This window comes from Pelophylax lessonae (assembly GCF_965119305.1).
Source record: "Pelophylax lessonae genome assembly, contig: HAP1_SCAFFOLD_284, whole genome shotgun sequence".
Lineage (NCBI taxonomy): Eukaryota > Metazoa > Chordata > Amphibia > Anura > Ranidae > Pelophylax > Pelophylax lessonae.
In genome coordinates, this window is record NW_028120058.1 from 112,553 (window position 1) to 133,465 (window position 20,913).

Below are 20,913 nucleotides of genomic sequence, written 5' to 3' on the forward strand. Positions count from 1 at the left end.
GGCACAGGTCATGGTACATGCATGTTACAGGTCATGGTACATGCATGTTACAGGTCATGGTACAGGCATAGTACAGGCATGGCACAGGTCATGGTACAGGCATGGCACAGGTGATGGTATAGGCATGGCACAGGTGATGGTTTAGGCATAGTACAGGTGATGGTATAGGCATGGCACAGTATGTACAGGCATGGCACAGTATGTACAGGCATGGCACAGTAGGTATAGGCATGGCACAGTAGGTATAGGCATGGCACAGTAGGTATAGGCATGGCACAGTAATTAGAGGCATGGCACAGTAGGTATAGGCATGGCACAGTAATTACAGGCATGGCACAGGAGATGCAGTGCTGCGGGCATGGTACAGGAGAATGTCTGTACCATGCCCGCAGCACTGCATGAGGAAATACAGGGGCTGCGGAGGCATCTCACTTACCTGTCGGTGAGGCGCCGTCTTCGATTTAAAAATCGCGCCGCCATACGTCACCGCAAATGCGCCACCGATGCTCGGGAAAAGCCGAACACGTTCGGCTATTTCCGGGCATGCGGCACATGCGCAGTGACACGTCGGCGCCGAGCGGCGCCATTTTTAAAAAGACACTCCAGTCAGTGACTCGAGTATAAGCCGAGGGGTGCATTTTCAGCATGAAAAAACATGCTGAAAAACTCGGCTTATACTCGAGTATATACGGTATATATTTCCAGAAAATTGTGACTGAAAAATGGGTTTGACTTGAAGGGGGTGAAAGTCTTTTGGTCTAGAAGTGGTTAAAGGAACCGTATACCTGAATTACCCCTTTATTTACACAATATTTATTCAGTAGCCATAAAAACATAATGGGACTTGATGGGCTGCATGCTTCATCCAGCTAATTTGTAAATAGTGAAACCAGGCTTGAGATGATGATTTTAATGTGGACTCACTTCTGCTGCAGAGGCAGGGTTTTTTGTTTTTTTTCTGGCCCTGTGTTGCATGTGTGAGTGAGCATGCAGATGTCTGTTATATAATTCTCTAGTTTATTTTTTTTTTTCTTTTTTTTGTTTTTTGTTTTTTAATGGTCATGTGGACATTCCATTTATGGATTTGGTCACAAAAATTGAGTATGCATGTAAACACTGTTCTTATGTTTTCTTATGTTTTTATGCGTGACCTTAACTGAGCAACAGCAGTTTGCACGATCGGCTCGTCCCAAGCCTAATACTAATAAATTGCCAGCCAAAAGATAGCAGCCAAGGTATGTTATACAAGAGGCACCATCAGGGCAAAATCTCAGGCACTCTTGGAATGAGTCCCATTGACTGTTTGTTCAGAGAGATAATCAATTTTGAGATCAACTTTGGTATAAAAGAATATTTATTTACTTAGTCATATTTGTTTTATAGCAGGGTATCTAGCTGTCGTACTTTTTTTTTTTTTTTGCTTGCATTGTAAAAATAATATGCGGTACAGTGTATAACAAAGGCAAGGTACATAACCATACATCCACAGTTACATCACTGACGAAAACAAGGTAAAAAAAATGAGAATTCCATTCTCAAGAAAGGCATATAGTGTACAATAATTTTAGACAAGATCCAGGATATTACAGTAAGGTTCAGAAGAACAGCCACGGCTGCCAAATCTTATCGAATTTCCAAGAACAATTCCTACTGAGGTAGGTTAATTTGTACATGGGTAATGCCTTATCCAGTGCAGATTCCCATGAGGTGAGGGTAGAGGGGGAAATCCAATTAGGAAGGATTTCATTTTTCGCATAAAACAATAGGTATGAGATCAAGAGTTTTTTTGTGTCTCTAGGCCTCTGCTCATCCTCATGAATACATACTAAGGCCAGTTTAGGAGTCTTCGGGAGGGACAGCTGTAGAAGGATATTGATAAGATCAAATACATCCGTCCAGAACATGTCGAACAATGAAAATGGGGACAATCTGGAGATCTAGATGGGTAGATTTGATGTAGTCTTTGAGGCGTATAGTACACCTTATGTAGACATTTTAGTTTGGAGCAACTTATCCCTAGATGAAATGATCAATTTAGAGTTGCTTTCAAAGCATTTCTCCCATGTCTCTCTGTCTAAAGCAAGAATATCCATACTCTAACATTCCCAGAGTTTCCCTATCTTTGGAGAATCTACACTTAGTAGGGTTGAATAAAGTTTAATAAGCTCCTCCTGTGCTAGAAGGTCTTCAACTGGGTCTGTTGCCAAAGAAGGTTGGTTTAGAGAACTGAGATCGAGCTGCATGACACAATTGCCAGTATCAGAAAAGCATCCAGCTAAGCATACTATATTGGTGCGACAGATCAGCGAAAGACAACAGGGTACGATTTGGCATAACCTCTCTGAGCGTCTTAACACCAAATCAGGCCCAGATTTGTAGGTCTGGAATTGATCTAAAGTATCCCAGCGAGGGATTCCCCCATAGCGGAGTATAGGGAGACCACTGATTAGGACATAGGAAGCGTTTCCTGGCCATCATCCAAACTCTAAGTGTTGCTCTGGTTGGAAGTGAAAAAGTCATAAACGCTATGTCCACGATATACTAAGTTCACTCGGTCTGTTAGTAAGCCCAGTGTAGCTGCTTCCAGACAAGACTGCTGCGTTAGCAAGCCAGCCCTCCACATCATGGATTTAGCTAAGCAGGGTGGAGCTCCATGCCGTAGAAAGGAGCCCACACAGCGATCTATCTCCTTAAAGAAGGTCCCCTTATCCAATTTGGGCAATTCCTAAAGACGTAAATAAATTTGGGTAGGAAGAGCATTTTGACCACATTAATACGCCCCATAAGATTTAACGGAAGGGAGGTCCAGGACGTGCATTTTTCTTTTAACTGCTGTAAAAAGGGGGAAGAGGTTCAACTGAAAAATTGCTGAGATTACTCCGGACCCTAATTTCTAGAAATTTGAACTCGTCTGCCAAAAGCAAAGGAGTGGGGATCACTGTTTCCCTACCACCAGAGTCCAAGGGGAAAAGTGCCGATTTTTTTCCAGTTGAACCTTATTCCTGAGTACTTCCCGTGCTAATCGAAGATCGCAAGGGCTACCCACAGGGAGGAGTGTGCATCACGTAGATACAGTAAAGTATCATCCGTGTACAGTGAAATCTTTTCCTCCAAGGGGCCAACCTACCATCCCTCAACAAGCCGGGAACTCCATATTAATAAAGCCAAAGGCTTAAGGGCCAGGGCGAAGAAACTCGAAGATAGGGGACACTCTAACAATTGCGGCAATAACTCACATGTGTGGTTTGAACACTGTTTACATATGTGGGCGGGGCTTCCGTATGCGTTCGCTCCTGCGCGCGAGCTAACGGGGACAGGGCGCTTTAATTTTTTTTTTCTATTTATTTTATTTAATATTTTTTATTTTTACAGTTTAAAAAAAAAAAAGTGATCATTTTTATTCCTATTACAAGGAATGTAAACATTCATTGTAATAGAAATAGGCATGACGGGACCTTTTTATTGTGAGATCTGGGGTCAAAAAGACCTCACAACTTCACAAGTACACTAAAAAAAAAAATGGTTAAAAAAAAATTGACACTTTAAGCCGGTTGCTAGTCAATGACGTTTGATGTCGCTCTGGTCCTCCAAGACCATAGAGTCGAGTGTGGGCCATCTTGCCCTCACTCAACTTCCTGTCTAAGAGGATCTGGGACCGGTGTAACGTGAGAAAAACCTACCCTTGTCACTTCCGGCCAGGAACAGCTGAGCAGCGCAGCAGTGCGCATGCTCCCAGCCCCGGATACGTAATGGGGAGCAGACTACTGCGCATGCGCACTAGTATGAAATTATTACTGTGTTCCGTGAAAAAAACCTACCCACTCGGCTGCAATACGAGTCATCTCCGCTCCTGTCCCTGTGACTTCCCTCAACTCGGCTAGTAAATATAAAAGCGGCTGGCGGCTCCGTGATTTATCTTTTCATACACCCGCCGCCGCTTTTATATTTACTAGCCGAGATGAGGGAAGTGACAGGGATAGGAGTGGAGATCACTCGTATTGCAGCACAGCTGTTTTAATGTAAACGCCGCATTACACACAGTGCCGTGCAACCGGAAGTGACGAGGGTAGGTTTTTCTCACGGGTAGGTAATTCTCACGGAACACCGGATCGGTTTCCTCGCTGTCGGCGGGTCCGGTAAGCTGGGAAAAGGATCGGGACGCGGCGGGAGGGGGGGGGCACCTCTTCCGCCACACCGTAAATGTGATCCCGCAGCAAATCCGCCACTGGGACCACCCTTACCTGAAAGCCCTCCATTTTTAAAAATACCGGGGTTATGGCAGCTATCTGCTGCCATAACCCCAGTATTTAGCGCCAAAAGACGAACGTACATCGATGGGCGGTCGATAAGTGGTTAAGTTAGACACCTGCGACTAGCACATTAGAAACCCCATATTGTATCACTTGTTGCATTATAAAATATAGTAAGGCAGTATCCACCTGGGGTGGAAGTTAAAGACACACAATGACAAATTCAACATTAAATATTGAGGCATGGCCATTGAGTATTACAAATCTGCCCCCCGGGTCAGTTTGAACTCCCATAAGGGGAAACTGTAGAGATCAATGGACAAGGACACTCACCCCCTTAGCATAAGTGGAATAGGTGGTATGATAATGCTCACGCATGAAGCCAAAAAGAAAGGGAAAAAAAACACATCAGAAAAAACGTTTAAAATTCAGAAAGCTTCATGTGCATCCAATAACAGTTACAAACACATTAACCACTTTACCACTAGCCACTGTGCTGCTACTGCAGCAATGTGGCTCGTTATCGTCCAGCGACGTAGACCTACGTCACTGGACTCCTCCCCCTGTAGGCGGCGCTCCCACTGTTTTCATTCACAGCGGGAGTCGGGCCAGGGGAGGAGCGGCGGCGATCGCCGCTGCTCTGCCCCGATCGTCGGGGAATCCAGTTTGGAGATCCGCCCGCTTGTGTAAACAGAGCGAGCGGATCTAAGTGACAGGGAGTGACAGATCGGAGTGTTCAGCATAGCTGAACATCCAATCTGTCCCTGACTCACTCAGTCACCTCCCCCCCACACGTTAGTAAGCACCAGGCATACATTAACCCCTCCCTCTCCAATAAAATTAACCCCTTCCCTGCCAGTGTCATTTTTACAGTAACAGTGCATATTTATAGCACTGATTACTGCAGTAATGTCACTGGTACCCCCAAAAGTGTCAATGTCAGTCAAGGGTCCGATCTGTCCGCCGCAATGTCGCAGTCCCGCATAAAAAAAATCGCAGATCGCTGCCATAACTCGTTAAAAAAAAAAACACCAAAAATGACAGAAATCTTTCCCTTAGTTAGTAAACGCAATAACTTTTGCGCAAACCAATCAAAATACGCTTATTGTGATTTTTTTTTTTACCAAACATGGGTAGCAGAAAACAAATTGGCCAAAAATTTTAAAAAAAATTGGTTTTTACATCTTTTTTGGGGGGAATTTCATATAAAAAAATGTTAAAAATATTGTTATTTTTTCAAAATAAACGCTCTTTTTTTGTTTATAGCGCAAAAAGTAAAAATCGCACAGGTGATCAAATACCACCAAAAGAAAGCTCTGTTTGTGGGAAAAAAAAGGATGTAAATTTCGTTTGGGTATGGCGTCGCATGACCGCGCAATTGTCAGTTAAATTCGTACAGCGCCGAATCGCAAAAAGTGGCCCAGACGTAAGACAGCAAAATGCTCTAGTGGTAAAGTGGTTAAAATAAAAAATGGGGTAAGAAAGAGATCCCTTTTTATATAATCTGTGATCCCAAATACGAGATGCTGGAGCAGTACACATACTAAGGATTCACTGAATTACCTGAACAAGTCAGGAGCACGTTCTTAAACAGTCAAATGGCATGTATGGGCCACATGGCTGAGGTAAACTTGGCATCTACATAGTGCATGAGCCACATACAAAAAATAAACCAAGTATTAAGAAAAATTAAAAATCGTAGGTAATAACAAAACAGAGAATTCAAGTAGGACCTCTAAATCCTAAAGGCTATGAATATAGCTTAGAGAAGCAAAAGAGACGTCACCACATAGCTGACTTCAATATGAGGAGGCAAAGTTTCTAGCCAGCTGGCTGCATCCAGAGTGTAATCAGGGAACAGCAGCAGCTTAGCATTTTGATGGTGCAGATCCTCGGTGCCTCGGGCTGCCGACAACGCTCCATCATGATCCCGTAAATTCATTAGCCTTAACTGGACGGCCTCGATCTTATTAGTCCGCACCGCTTGACACGACGTAATAGCCACCATGACCTCGGTATGCCCGGCGGTGAGGAGTCGGGCGTCTCCACAGGGTCAGTCTTCAAAGCCATATTGGAATGGCCCGCGGGAGACTCTGCCGAGAAAAGGCCCAGGACTCACCCACTCGGTGGGAAATTAAGCTTCTATTAAGGCATACAGAGCTAGAGTAGTGTTGTTGCAGAGCGAAAGGGGGCCCAAATAAATGAAGGATTCAGGTTATCTCCAGCAGAGCTTCGGGAAACATATCTCCTCAGTCGGCCATCTTGGACATGCCCCCAGCTGTTGTACTTTTCATTTTAGTTAACACACTGACTTCTTTAAAACCCCTCTATTGTGTTTTAAACAGGCACTGTTGCCAGTCTACTCATTTCAACAATCAGAACATTTTCTGATAAAATTTTGTGAATTTAACATCCATGCATGTTATCTACCTGTTACAGGCCCCCTTTTGTAGACATCCAAAAGCCCTGAGAATGTTCCTGGGTGCCGCCATCTGGAACATGATGTGGACAGCCCCAGCTGACTCAGAGCTGTCATTCAACTAACTCTTGTATTCCCTTTCACTTCTCCCCCAACAGCTACATAAAGGGTTATCTAGGGAGTTAGAGGAGCTGGGCCAGCATAGAAAGTAATTAGACACTCCCAGAATGGAAGAGGGCTATGAGAGTAACGAGGAAAGTAGCTGTTCTAAGAAATTGTTTCTCTGGAGTAGTCAAACTAGCCAGTACAAAGGCACATTACATAATAAGTAACAAGTAAGCAATTAAAAATACCCCCTACAGGAGTGGGACACTAGGCAGGAAAAAACGCTACCACGCCAATGGGACAGTCCCAGGGGATACTCCCACTTCCTGCTATAGGCACCCAGTTTTTTTTTCTCTATCGCTCATTGACAGACGTAGTCCTCGGTGATACAGCACCTTCGGGTTTATTTTGCCTCCACAGGAGTAGGACTAGACAGGAAATAAAAATGCTCTGGCCACACCTTAGGGGCAGTCCCAGAGGGTATATCCTCTCTCTCTCTGCCTCAGCAACTCAGTTTTTTTCTGTCTAGTCAGGAGTAAGGACCTAGATACCTTGCTGGGATCTTCGGTCCTGGCAGGATTTTTTTCTTAGAAAAGATTTTTTAGACAGCTTTTTTTCTCCAGTGTTCCTGTGAGATCTTCAAGCAAGAAAGCTGAACTGGGCGACGGGCGGGATGTTGAGATCCAGTGGTCACCCAGTTCAGCCTACGAGCACGTGCAGGCCATAGCTCCGCGCTGGGTCGGCCGCGACATAGTCCCACTGGAGGGACTGACCCTGCGAGTTAAACGTCTCGCTGAAACGCCAAGGACCATGAGTCACGGCGTCCGTATTGGTCGACAGCCCTCCAACTTCGGTGGAGAGGGGTACTGTCAGGAGTTGGCACCCGCCTGGTTCCGGTATGGTGAGTAGTATGTTCCCCTTTTCCCCCTGACGGGTCTTGTGGTGAACGCGGGCCCCTCTCTGTAATGGTAAGGATGGGTTCCCCTCTATCCTATAACAGGTCACAGATCCCCCTAATTGAGTGTGATTTTTGTTAACAAAAAGCCAGCAGGCTTGGTTTGGGAGTTGACAATCTAATTACAAAAGTATGTTGAAATGATTGTAATATGTGGCAGCACTGGAAGCTTACTGTGTTACTAGAAGTATCCTACCTGTCAGAAGTCACAGGACAGGTATGCGGCTTGCCAGGTCATTCCTCCAGTTGAAGCAGGTCTCCCGACGGCCATGCAGTTCCGCCAGGGTTCTGTACCGCCGATCAAGCTGATCTCCATGAGAGAGAGGTTTTGCAATGCCTAGTTACTCTGCAGGACGCCGCTATGCTGTACAAAACCGCCGTAGATCGCACGAGGCCGCCATTTTGGCGTAGCCTCGTGTCTGCAGCATGGGGGCGGCCATGTTTGAGGTGACTCCAACACCTCGTGGAGCTAGGGGAGGCGCCGGAAGGCGTGCAGAGGGGCGGAGCCGCCTCCTTTCTTCCTGGGCAGCCAGCCAGCCAAAAGACTTCCTGTTTGTGGACACAGCGCTGTAACCTGTTGCAGTGAACTCTGAGCATCAAGTGGTGAGCCTGGGGGTCTATCTCTCTCTCTCTCTCGCTCGATAGGGATCCCTAGCAGGTAACACTGAGGGGCTTTTGTGGCGCTGGGGGTCTGAAAAAAAAAAAAAAAGTTTTTTACTTAAGTTTGGATTGTATTTTCCGGGTAGTTACTGGAATAATCATGGACCCTGCCACACAAGTACCCCCACCTGTTTCCCTCGAGGGGGCCACGGGACCCGCCGGTGCACAGAGTATGGATGCATTTACAGCAGTTTTGGAGTCTATGGTGGCTCGGGTGGAGGCGGCCTGTCAGGGACGGGGGTCAAGAAAGCGACCCCCGCCTACCCCTATATTATCTGACACCTCTGACTCAGATTCAGAGACGGTCACTGCAGCTGCAGGTCCCTCTGCAAGGGCTGTTATCTCAGGTAAAGCTCCCTCAGACAGTGAGGAGGACGTTCATTCTTCCGCCATAATTCAGGAAGAAGCATTGGTGGACGCACTAGTTGTGGCGGTGCGGGAAACCTTAAGACTTGAGGTTTTACCGGCAGAGGCAACTGAAACAGAGATTCCCTTTGGTACTAACAAGCCCATCAAAACGGTGAAGGTTTTTCCTGTACCCAAGTGTTTTGGTAATAAAATTAAAGGAGAATGGGAGCATTCTAAGCGTACCTTTACTATTTCCAAGCGTATTGCTAGACGCTATCCGTTTGAGGAATCCCTCATTAAGAAATGGACGGTACCACCAGTGGTGGATCCACCTATTTCCAGGCTGAATAAAGCCACGGTTATCCCAGTGGAGGACACTTCGTCCTTTAAGGATCCGGTGGATCGAAAGATGGAAGCAGAGTCCCGCACTATTTTCTCCCTGATAGGGTCAGCATTTAGACCAGTAATTGTTATTGGTCTAGTTTCCCAGACACTAACGGAATGGGCGAGATTGGTACGCCAAGACCTTAGGGGAAAAGATATTCCCCAGGGAACATCTGATTTGATGGAACAGATTATACAAGGGCTACAGTTTGTCTGTGACGCAGCCTTGGATGCTACCCCCCTATTAGGGCATGCATCTATGTCAGCGGTAATCCTCAGACGTGTGCTGTGGTTAAAATGCTGGTCAGCTGACCTAGGTTCCAAAAAGACCTTGACGAATCTCCCTTTTCAGGTGAATCGCCTATTTGGGGCCACCCTAGATGAAATCATTAAAGATGCCACTGGGGGCAAGAGCACTTTCTTGCCACAGGCTGCTAAAGCTAAGGGACCTCGCAACAAGCGAGGACCTTTCTTTACCGCCCATAAAGGGTTCGCACGCCCGGCTGGAACAAGCGGGAAAGGCAAGACTCCTCCAGGAGGGTTCAAGAAAGGCTGGTCGGACAAACAGAGAACCGACTCAGCCAAACCCGAAGCAAAGGATTACACAGCCTGAAGGTGCGCCCCCACCCGGTTTGAGGGTGGGGGGACGTTTTCACCGGTATTCAGGACATTAGATCGAGCATCGACTACTACTACCGGTGCGATTCTTCCCTTCCAACATTTAAGTGCTACAGGGAGCGGTAGTCACCGTTCCCTGAACAGATCTTTTTCTTTACCTTTTCCTAAGATTAGTCTCAATTCCCCACAGGAATCGGATCTGGTTGACCAGACAGACCAAGAAGCCTCTAGCCGGGTGACTTCGGTCCCTGAGATTCAACCAGGAGAGATCACCGTTCCTGATAGGAATCAGGTGTCGGATAAATGTGTGGGAACAGAGAACGACCAAACTTTCTCGGATGGTCGGGGCCAGATAGCTCAAGGGACGCCTGGTTCAAATCCCGTCAGTGCCAGTGGTCCTAGAAATTCTAGGCTGGCCTCGCCAAGCCGGCCTGGCCGACTTGGACTTGCTAGTCGCGGACGTTCCGTGGGAACTGCGTCTCAGGGAGTATCTGCGGTCTCGAGGACCAATCTACCATTGTGCTTTACAGTCGCTGGTTTTAATGGCCTGGCCATTGAGACCCAAGTACTGAAGGACAGAGGGTTGTCAGCTTCAGTCATTCCTACCCTTATTAAAGCAAGGAAAGCGACTTCCAGCAGAGTCTATTATCGCACATGGAAGACTTATATCGCGTGGTGCTAATCTTTAGGATTTCCTCCACGTACCTATTCGGTGACTCGAATATTGGCTTTTTTGCAGAAAGGGGTTGAGCAGAAGCTAGCCTTGAGCACCATCAAGGGTCAAGTTTCAGCATTAGCAATCTTCTTTCAGAAACCTTGGTGCGGAATTTCATCCAGGGGGTGCGGCACCTGGCTCCACCAGTCCGCGCGCTCTTACCGCCCTGGGATCTTAATTTGGTTTTGTCGGTTCTACAGAAACCTCCTTTTGAAAACATCAGGGAGATTCCCTTGCTTACTTTATCCCAGAAGGTGGCCTTCTTGGTGGCTATCACTTCTGCACGCAGGGTGTCAGAACTGGCTGCTTTATCATGCCAGTCCCCATACTTAGTGATTCATAGGGATAAGGTAGTGCTTCATCCTAAGCCATCCTTTCTTCCAAAGGTGGTTTCAGATTTTCATCTGAATGAAGATATTGTACTACCTTCCTTGTGTCCTCAGCCCAATCATCATCGGGAACATGCGTTGCATTCCTTGGATGTGGTTCGGGCAATCAGGGTATACCTGAAAGCTACGGAATCGTTCCGTAAGACGGATTCACTTTTTGTGATCACGGATGGCCCCAGAAAGGGGTTGCCTGCATCTGCCGCGACTATTGCCAAATGGATTAGACAGACGGTGGTACAGGCTTATTCTATTAAGGGTCAGAGTCCTCCGTTCCCTGTTAGGGCGCACTCCACTCGAGCGCTCAGTACTTCCTGGGCCTTTCGCCATCAGGCGTCAGTGGTCCAGGTATGTAAGGCGGCCACCTGGTCGTCGGTACATACCTTTTACAAAATTTTATAAAATTGATGTGATGGCATCGGCGGATGCCTCATTTGGCCGCAAGGTTTTGCAGGCCGCTATTTGAGGAGACCGGTGGTCTACCTCGAGGGTTTTTTTCTGTTTGAAAATTTTTTTTGTTGAGTCTCATCATTAAGGATGAGCATTGTAAACTTCTAGTTGGCACCGGTTGGGCCTTCTAGATTTGGATTTGATTTCCATTTTCCCACCCCTCATTTGGGATACTGCTCTGGGACTTCCCGAAGGTACTGTATCACCGAGGACTACGTCTGTCAATGAGCGATAGAGAAAAATGGATTTTTGTAAAATCTTACCGTAAAATCCTTTTCTCTTAGCTCATTGACAGACGTAGTACCCGCCCCTCTGTTTTTTTTAGTTGGGTTGGGTTAAATTCTCTAAACACTGCTTTTGTGACATAATTGAGTTGCTGAGGCAGAGAGAGAGAGAGGATATACCCTCGGGGACTGCCCCTAAGGTGTGGCCAGTGCATTTTTATTTCCTGTCTAGTCCTACTCCTGTGGAGGCAACATAAACCCGAAGGTGCTGTATCACCGAGGACTACGTCTGTCAATGAGCTAAGAGAAAAGGATTTTACGGTAAGATTTTACAAAAATCCATTTTTTCTGCCTAGTCAGAGTAAGGACCTTGTGCCTTGCTGGGATCTCTGGTCCTAGCAATATTGTCTTTTTTTTTTTTTTTTTTTAAACTGATTTTTTTTTTCCTCTCCTTGTTCTTTTCTGTTTCTGTGGAAACTACAATCAACTGCTGGACTGGGCGACGGACTGGATATTCTAGATCCTTATGGTCTCCCAAGTCCAGCCAGTGAGCGTGACCTGACCTCCGCTTTGTGCTAGGTCGGCCGCAACATAGCCCCACTGGACAGGGGCTGGCCAGCAAGTTAAACATCTCGCTAGGACCCATAGACCTGGTCACGACCTGAGTCGCAGCATGCCTCTTGCCTTCAGCACCCCCATTCCGATGGTGCAGTGGTCTGTCTGGAGTGGTGCCCACCGGGTTTCCATGGTGTGGTAAGTAGTGTCCCCCCTTCCACTGATGGCCTTTTGGGAATGAACGTGGGCCCCTCCCTGGGACGGTCGGACCCCTTGGTTCTCTTCCTTCCCACATAGCATCCTTCCTCATTTATCGGGGTACCTCTGTGGCCCACCCCACCATTTATCCACACTTAGCTCCCCCTCCCCCAGAGGTGGCCATACATGTAATGTCTGTGTGGGGGTGGTCCTGGTGTGGGGGGGTCCTGCCAGGGCCCCTCCTTACTGCCCTTTCGTTTCTGGGGGTCCTGGGCACCGCGTGTAGCCACCATTTTGTTCTGAATGACTGCTGTATATATCGGCAGCCATGTTTCTGTAGTCCGGTGGCAATTTTCTTGTAGTTTCCCATTGCTATAAAGCCGCGGCCATGTTTTTGCAGCATAAGGGGTGGGGATTCGGCGGTGGACCTCTAGTGTTCTTTCCTGAACCTTCTCTTTCTCTCTGATCACCGCACGGCATGCAGCTTTGGTGCTCTGCTCTGTACCTGAGTTGGTGGTGGTGAGTCCCTGTGGGTGCAAAACGGCCTCCCTCTTTCTGCTATAGCAGGAACTTGGTGCGCTGGGACTTTATTTTATTTTATTTTTTTAGCAGTATTTTTTCCTTTTTTTGCTGGTGGTCCCGGGGTTAACCCATGGAGTCCCTGGAGCATGTCTCCCCGCCTGACCCCCTCTCAGGGGCTGCGGGGCCCTCTGGGTCCCAGTCTTCTTTGTCTGCTATGATGGCGGTCCTAGAGTCACTAGTGTCCAAGGTAGATATGGTCCTGCAAAACAGGATGGGCAAAAAGCGTCCCCCGCCATCACCTGCATCCTCTGTCACCTCAGATTCTGAGGTTGACCTGGCCGACGCGGACGCGAGTCTCCCTACTGGGTCTGCGTCCAGGCACCCTGAGTGCTTTGATAGTGACAATGATTCGTCTTCCACTATGGTCGCACACGAAAAGGCGCTAGTGGATGCACTGATCGTATCAGTGCTTGAAACATTTAAACTGAAGGATGCAGCTGCCGGTACATTTTGGTACCCGCAGATCCTCAAAGATGACAAAGGTTTTCCCCATTCCCGCCTATGTTGACAAAATTGTCGAGTCAGTGGGGTTTCCCTAAACGCTCTGTCAGGGTGCCTAAGCATTTCTCTAAAAGGTATCCCTTTGAAGAGTCCCTGGAAAAAAAAAACTAACCGTACCGCCTATGGTGGATTCTCTGGTTTCCAGGTTAAATAAAGCCACCCTTCTCCCGGTGCAGGACTCTGTCTTTTAAAGACCCTTTTGACAAGAGAGCTAAATCTCTGGTCCAACACCTTTTTACAATGGCCGCTTCCATCCGTAGACCAGTGTTTACCATAACTTTGGTTTCCCAGACCTTCACGGAATAGGCAAAGCTTATGGGCCAGGATTTGGAAGGGGAACAGATTCCCCCCAACCTCGTGGAGCTGGCGGCTCAGTTGATCCAGGGATTGCTGTTTATCTGTGATGTCTCTCTGGATGCGGCTCCCTTAGTCTGCAGGGTATCTGTAACAGCGGTGATCCTTGGGCGCATGAAATGGCTCAAATACTGGTCTATGGACCAGGTTTCCAAGAAGGTCCTGTCTGATCTCCCTTTTGTAGGAGATTGCCTGTTCGGAGGTCCCATGGATGAGATCATTAAGGGGCTCACAGGGGGAAGGTTACTCTTCTCCTGCAGGCTACCAGGAGCAAGTAGTTCTGTCGCAAACGTGGCCCTTTCGTCTCTGCAAACAAGCGGCCCTTTCATTCCTCAGGATTTCAGGAAAAGGGATCATCGAAACGAATTTGAACCCCCTCTGGAGGTTCAAAGAGGCCGTGGTGTGGTAAGCTGAGGGCGGGTCCCTCCAGACCCACAGATAAGCCCTCTTCTGCCTGACGGGACACCCCCACCCGTATCTGGGGTGGGGGGGGGCGACTTTGCTTCTTTAAGGACCCGTGGACCTCCTTGATTCAAGACAGGTAGGTCCATGAGCTAATTCGGTCTGGTTATAAGATCGAGCTTCAGTCTTCGCCTCCAGCAAGGTTCTTTCCTTCCAACGTGCGTTTGTCGCCAGATCGCCTGCGAGGTCTCCTCGGAGCGGTGCAAGATCTTACAACGGGTCATTGTACCGCTTCAAGAATCTGAACACTTTCAAAACCTATTTGCTGTGTCCAGGAAGGAAGGCAAAGTTCATCCAATCCTGGACCTCGAGAACTTGACTTCTTTGTGCTGGTACAAAAATTCTGGATGGAATCCATTTGCACGGTAGTGGCATTCCTTCATCAAGGGGATCTCCTGGCCTCTATCGATATCAAGGATGCTTACCTTTATATCCCAATATATATCGGGCATCAGCGCTTTCTTCTCTTTGCCGTGGGCACGGAGCACTATCAATTTGTGGCGTTACCCTTTGGGCTCACCTCAGCTCCTCAGGTGTTCACAAAAGTTTTGGCTCCAGTGTTAACATTGCTGCGGCAGAGAGGGATTGCGGTACTGGGATACCTGGACGATCTCCTTCTGCGTGCAGAGTCTCCGATTTGTCGTAAGACAACCTGAACATTACTGTGCGAACCTTGCAAGAGTTTGGATGGGAACTAAATTTCCAAAAATCTTCTCTAGTTCCATCCACCAAGTTGGACTACCTGGGTCTGACCCTGGATTTGGCCTCAGCCCGGGTGTTTTTTCCAGGGGAGAAACTGCAAAAGCTGCAGGATGCGATTTGGCTCATGTTGTCCAACAGTTGCATGCGAGTTCTGGGCCTGATGGTGTCTACCTTCGAGGCGGTTCTGTTTGCACAGTTCCACACGCGACCTTTGCAGAGAGATTCTTGCCAAGTGGGACAAGAATCCACAGTCTTTGGACAATCTGATTCTGTTGAGCTAGGGCACGAGGGGGTCCCCAATTTGGTGGGTTTGCTCTCCGGTGCTTCGTCAGGGAAAATCCTTCCTTCCCCTATACTGGACAGTAGTCACCACGGATGCCAGCCTGTCCAGATGGGGAAGACGTCTATGGCACGGTTTGTGCTCAGGGGGTTTAGTCTCTGGAGGAGTCCAGACTTCAGATCAATTTACTGGAACTTTGGGCGATCAGACTGTCTGGCTCATTGGACGGACCATCTTCAGGGGTGCCTAGTGAGGATTCAATTGCACAATGCCACGGCCATGGCATATTTTAATCACCAAGGGGGCACAAAGAGTCTCCTAGCAGCTTGGAATGTAGCAGGCATTCTAAGGTGGGCAGAACGTTTCGTTCCAGCCCTCTCGACTATGCATATTCCAGGTGTAGAAAATTGGCAAGCGGATTACCACAGTCATCAGGCCTTGGACCAGGGAGAATGGTCACTTCATCCGGAGGAGTTTCATCCGTTGTGTCTCCGGTGGGGATCTCCTGAGGTGGACCTGTTGGCCGCTCGTCTCAACAGGAAGGTGCAGAGGTTTGTGGCAAGGTCTCGGGATCCTCTGCCCGACACCACAGATGCGCTGGTGGCCCACTGGGCCCAGCATCGTCTGATATATGCCTTTCCTCCTCTAAAACTTCTGCTGAGGATCGAGGCAGAAGAGATTCCGGTTATCCTAGTGGCCCCAGACTGGCCTCGCCAGTCTTGGTATGCAGATCTAGTATGGCTGGTTGCTGATGTCCCTTGGAGACTCCCTCTCAGAGAAGACCTATTGGCTCTAGAGCCGAGCTTCCATCCTGTTTAAGTCACTGGCTTTAACGGCTTGGCTGCTGAAGGATAGGGGGTTGTCAGACTCTGTGATTCCCACGCTGTTAAAAGCTAGAAAATCTACCTCTAGGAAAATTTACCATCGCGTCTGGAAATCATGCACTGCGTGGTGTGAGTCTCTGGGGGTTTCCCACTTTCCTTTTCGGTGACTCGAATTTTGGCATTTCTTCAAAGAGGTGTGGAACAGCGCCTTGCCTTGGGTACCATCAAGGGCCAGGTTTTGGCCTTGGCGATTTTCTTTCGCTGTCCCTTGGCTATGCACTCTTTTGTTCACACTTTTGTTCAGGGGGTTCGCCACTTGGCTCCCCCAGTGCGGTCTCCGTTGCCTCGATGGAATCTCAACTTGGTTCTATCGGTTCTTCAGAAAACTGCCTTTCAAAAATATTTGCAAGATTCCTCTGCTTACATTGTTCCAGAAGGTAGCTTTGTTGGTGGCTATTACTTCTGCACATAGGGTGTCGGAGCTGGCAGTTTTGTCTTGTCGTTCACCTTATTTGGTGGTTCACAGAGATAAAGTGGTGCTTCACCCTTGTCAGTAGTTCCTTCTTAAGCTTGTCTCTGGTTTCCATCTGAATGAAGACATTGTGTTGCCTTCCCTGTGTCCTAAGCATGCTAAGGAGATTGCCTTCCATTCTCTGGAAGTGGTTCGGAGATCAGGGTTTACTTGGCTGCAACTGAGTCGTTTCGAATATCAGACTCACTATTTGTCCTTACGGATGGTCCTCGCAAGGGGTTGGCCGCGTCTGCCATGACTATTTCCAGATGGATCAGACAGACGGTGGTGCAGGCCTATGCAATCAAGGGTCAGGTTCCTCCTTTACCTGTTAAGGCGCTTTCTACATGGGCACTTAGTGCCTCCTGGGCCTTCCGCCATCAGGCATCAGTGATGCAGGTTTGCAAGGTGGCTACTTGGTTGTCTGTACACACTTTCACAACATTTTACAAAGTAGATGTGCTGGCATCTGCGGATGCTGCTTTTGGCTGCAAGGTTTTGCAGGCTGCTGTTGAGAGGACTAGTCCTCCGTGAGGGTGCATGTTTCAGGTGAGCTCCAGTTGTTCCTGGTTGAGCTCCATGTTACCTGTTTGGCTAGGTTTAGCCTTTTTGTCATTTTTTTTTCTGCTGTTTTTCCCATCCCTCATGTTTGACATTGCTTTGGGACATCCCAGTGGTCAAGAGGATTCTGGAGCTGTGTCTGTCAATGAACGAAAGAGTAAATTGGATTTTTGTCTTATTGTAAAATCCCTTTCTCTGATGTTCATTGATTGAAGCTGTGTCCGTCAATGAACATTAGAGAAAAAGATTTTACGGTAAGGCAAAAATCCAATTTTTCTGTGCTTCTACCTGCATTTTGTTAGGATCTCTTTAAAATGTTTGTAGGCGACACATTACGGAATAGCTGTATATTTTTCTTTTTATATTTGTTTCTTTTTAAGTTTTGTGTAACTTCATTAACCTTTACAAGTAGCAAGACCACATGATTGGTTCGAAGTTGGACCTCTGTCTCCTTTTTATATTACATTTGCTAAAAATCTGGGAGAAGGACTAAGGAGAAAATGGTACAGGCTCAAACGCAATTGATCCAGAGGGGCAGCCACATATGCTATGTGTTTGCAGGACCATCCCAGTACTAGACTTATAAAATGTTTTTCATTACCATTTTAAGTATTTTTAAAGAAACTTGTAGATAGGGCGAAAGATGTAGAATGTTCCAAAATGCCTTGGCACTAGCTAGAATCTTTAAGCCTTTATTCACACTAGCATGACTTCTCATGCGACTTTGGACATGACAAGTCACAGCTATTCTTTTCAATGCCACCAGTTCAGGCTGATGCAATTTAAGTCGCAGAGATTTTGGAAAGATGTCTGCGCTACTGGTGCAACTTTTGGTGCGACTTTGATCCATTGAGTGTAAAGTCGCATCAGTTGTGCTCCAAAGTCGCACTGGAGACATGTCAATGTGAATGGAGCCTAACACTTTTTTTATCACAGGAAAAGTGAATAGGAATTATTTGAATTTCATTTGGAAACTTTTGTCTGTTAAAGTGGAACTAAAGTCCACAGATACCTAACTTCCTTCACTGGTGCTGATATCGGTTATCAGCTTCCTCTGTGTATCCGGTCTAAAGCCATCCTGATTGTCTGGTCGGGTATGATGCAACTCCTGTATAACTCCCACGCATAGTGTACATTCTAAAGGATTGCAAACATGCTGGTCAGTTTGTTTTATTGCAGAGGAGATATAGTATGTTTCTTCTGCGATAGTTTGTCTGCTTGCAGTTTTTAATATTTGCTCTTTAGTTCCACAGAAACAGTGCTGACTTTACAGAGAAAAACAAGTACATGGTGATCTGTTAACCTTATTGTCAGTTTAGCTGCTGACTGAAATATATGATTTCCTAGCTGACCAAGGTTTCCACTCACGGCCAAGAAAAGCCTTGTATATGTCCAAAATGTGGAAAAAAGTGCAGCGCTAATAAATACTAGCAATATAAACGTGTGTGTGTGTATATATATATATATATATATATATATATATATATATATATATATACCAAGAAAGGTAAATACAAATAAATTGCAAAATGAATAAAAGTGAACATCAAATCAACAGTCCCATATGTGAAGTGAATATATGTCCGCTTGTTAAGCTAGAGTAGACATTTTCTGGGCTAGGTAAATTGACACAGACATTGGACAATTGGCACATAGCAAAGTGTTGGGGTTATGTGCCTGACAGTATCTGTTCTGGTCATAATCTTCAAGTAATTGCTGGCATACCCTTCCCCTATTCTAAATCACATCGCTAACACCTTTACGTCTGTAAATTAGCCATATGATAAGAAAAACCCTTAGTTTGGTTAATGCAAGCTTATCCTTAAAGTGGTTGTAAACACTTACATATACTCAGTTAAGTGACTAGCCTCAGATGATACACAGAGATAAAAACAAATCTTCCTACATAAGTTGAAGTGACTAGCCTCAGATGATACACAGAGATAAAAACACATTTTCCTACATAAGTTGCAGCTGTTTATCTGCAGCCATTCAAAGTCCAGAATTCTATAACTTGTCTGAGCTGTTTTAAAAAGTCAGGAGGAGAGCCAAAGTTACAGTTTACAGAGCTCAGTGAGTAGAGCTCTGAGAGCTGATTGGAGGGAAGAGACACCCCCCCCCCCCCTTCACACAGGAACAGACCAGAGGCTGTCATTCAGCCAGAGCTCCCTCCCCTGGCACCATTTTTCTCTTGGTGTCAGGAAAACTTGTCAGAAGTGACTCATGCTGATAGCAGAGGAAGGAAGCAGAAAACAGAAATGACATGTAGTGCTCCTAATTGAGACAAGTACACACTGTAGAGGGATATGCTTTGTTCATATTCCATGCCTGAGGTTTACAACCACTTGAAGCAAATGTAATTAGCTGGGACAGGAGCAAAGAAAAAAATAGAAGTTAAAAAAGATCTCCCTGGAAGAGAAACTGGTGCAGGGCTCGGCAGTCTGTATTATGTCTTCTGTCCAGCATAAAAATATAGCCGTGAAAACAGTTTTGCTGTTCTTCTCCTTAAAGATGACCATGAAACTGCTGTTTGGGCATTCAGAGTGTATCCTTTCATGTTGTATCCTTTTTAATATATGTAATTCCCAGCTAGATTAAAGAAGTAAGCTTCCTTATGATTTTAGTTACTTCTAATCATATTTCTGTTACATTTTAATGCTTCATAGTGATGTTTCTATACTGGTCTCATTCACAACATTTTCCCCTTATACATTAAACTGTAAACCTTATATAAAAAAGCAGGCATTACTGGAAGGCTTTTTCTTGCACAATTATAGCATAATGGTCTGCTAGATGTATATTGCCACACTGAAGAGCCTTTCCAAACCGCTTGCTTGAAAGACACTGGATTCCACACTTCAAATCACCAGGTGGTATCATAAAAGCCTTGGGGTCCCCGTTAATGGCAGTCCTCATGTATTGCACAGTTCAGCTGCCACTGTTCCAGATTTTATCTATAGCACGGCTTAAAATATTATTGTATATCAATTCAAATATAAATTTATTCTCAACATTTGGGTGGACAGACTTGTGTAAACGCCAAGTGGCTGCTTCTTACTTGGGGCACCATGAAAAAAAAAAAAAAAAACTATATATTGGTTGGTTTTCATTTCTGAGCACTGAAAAAGCTGATACAATTACTAAAATGTTATACTTCTACTTTAGATAAAAAGGGCTTGGCATGAAGGTTCTTTTTAAGCTGAACTCTGCCCACCCCCCACCCTAGCATATTCAGAATACAATTCTTGTATATTTTAGAGGGGATTAAAATAGAAATACTTTATTCCATGGTCATGCAACCTCATTTTAGTCTTTACTCCACGTTCCAGTGTGGATGAGGCCTTAATATCACATACAATTCAGGACCAGGACTCTGCTGGCCCTGCTTTGCATGTGACAATATCAGCAAAAAGCCTCTGTGACCATGGAGTAAGGTCACCATTTTTTATTAGAGCCCCCTAGACTAAACGGGCATTGAGTCCTCAATTTTCTGGAGGCAACCAGATGTTATATTTTGGGCCAGCCTGGAGTTGGGTTTTAAATGGTAGGTGCACTTTTATCCTGTAATCTGTATCCCACCCATATTCGCCCTTCTGATCAAATTTGGAAATTTAACATCCAGCAAGGCGATGTTTTTCATGCTTAGAAGTAAAGCAGTTTGGATGCTGTTTGAAATGGTGCACCAGGTGCTGCTATACAGGGTTGAACTGGCTCTGTGCTTATCTCTGCAAATAAACCCCGGGCATGCTTTTTCTAGGACCAACTTGGTATATACATGTTATTATTTCAGAATGCACATGCAGAGAGTAGCCTTGGACAACATAAGCACTATGGAGGTCTAGGCAGCAGATGCTGTTTTGTAAGTTGGT

General features: G+C 46.2%; 1 protein-coding gene across 1 annotated transcript in view; it reads left to right on the plus strand.

Annotated features, from left to right (window-relative positions):
* Window positions 1–19,902, plus strand: part of LOC309543665 (RNA-binding region-containing protein 3-like) — a 120,102-nt gene extending 100,200 nt beyond the window's left edge. The window contains exons 13-14 of the mRNA XM_082276118.1: window positions 1,168–1,235; window positions 19,556–19,902. Of these exons, the coding sequence (XP_082132244.1) occupies window positions 1,168–1,227 (60 nt within the window). The 3' untranslated portion in view covers window positions 1,228–1,235; window positions 19,556–19,902. The remainder of the gene's footprint in view (window positions 1–1,167; window positions 1,236–19,555) is intronic.
* The last annotated feature ends 1,011 nt before the right edge of the window (window positions 19,903–20,913 follow it).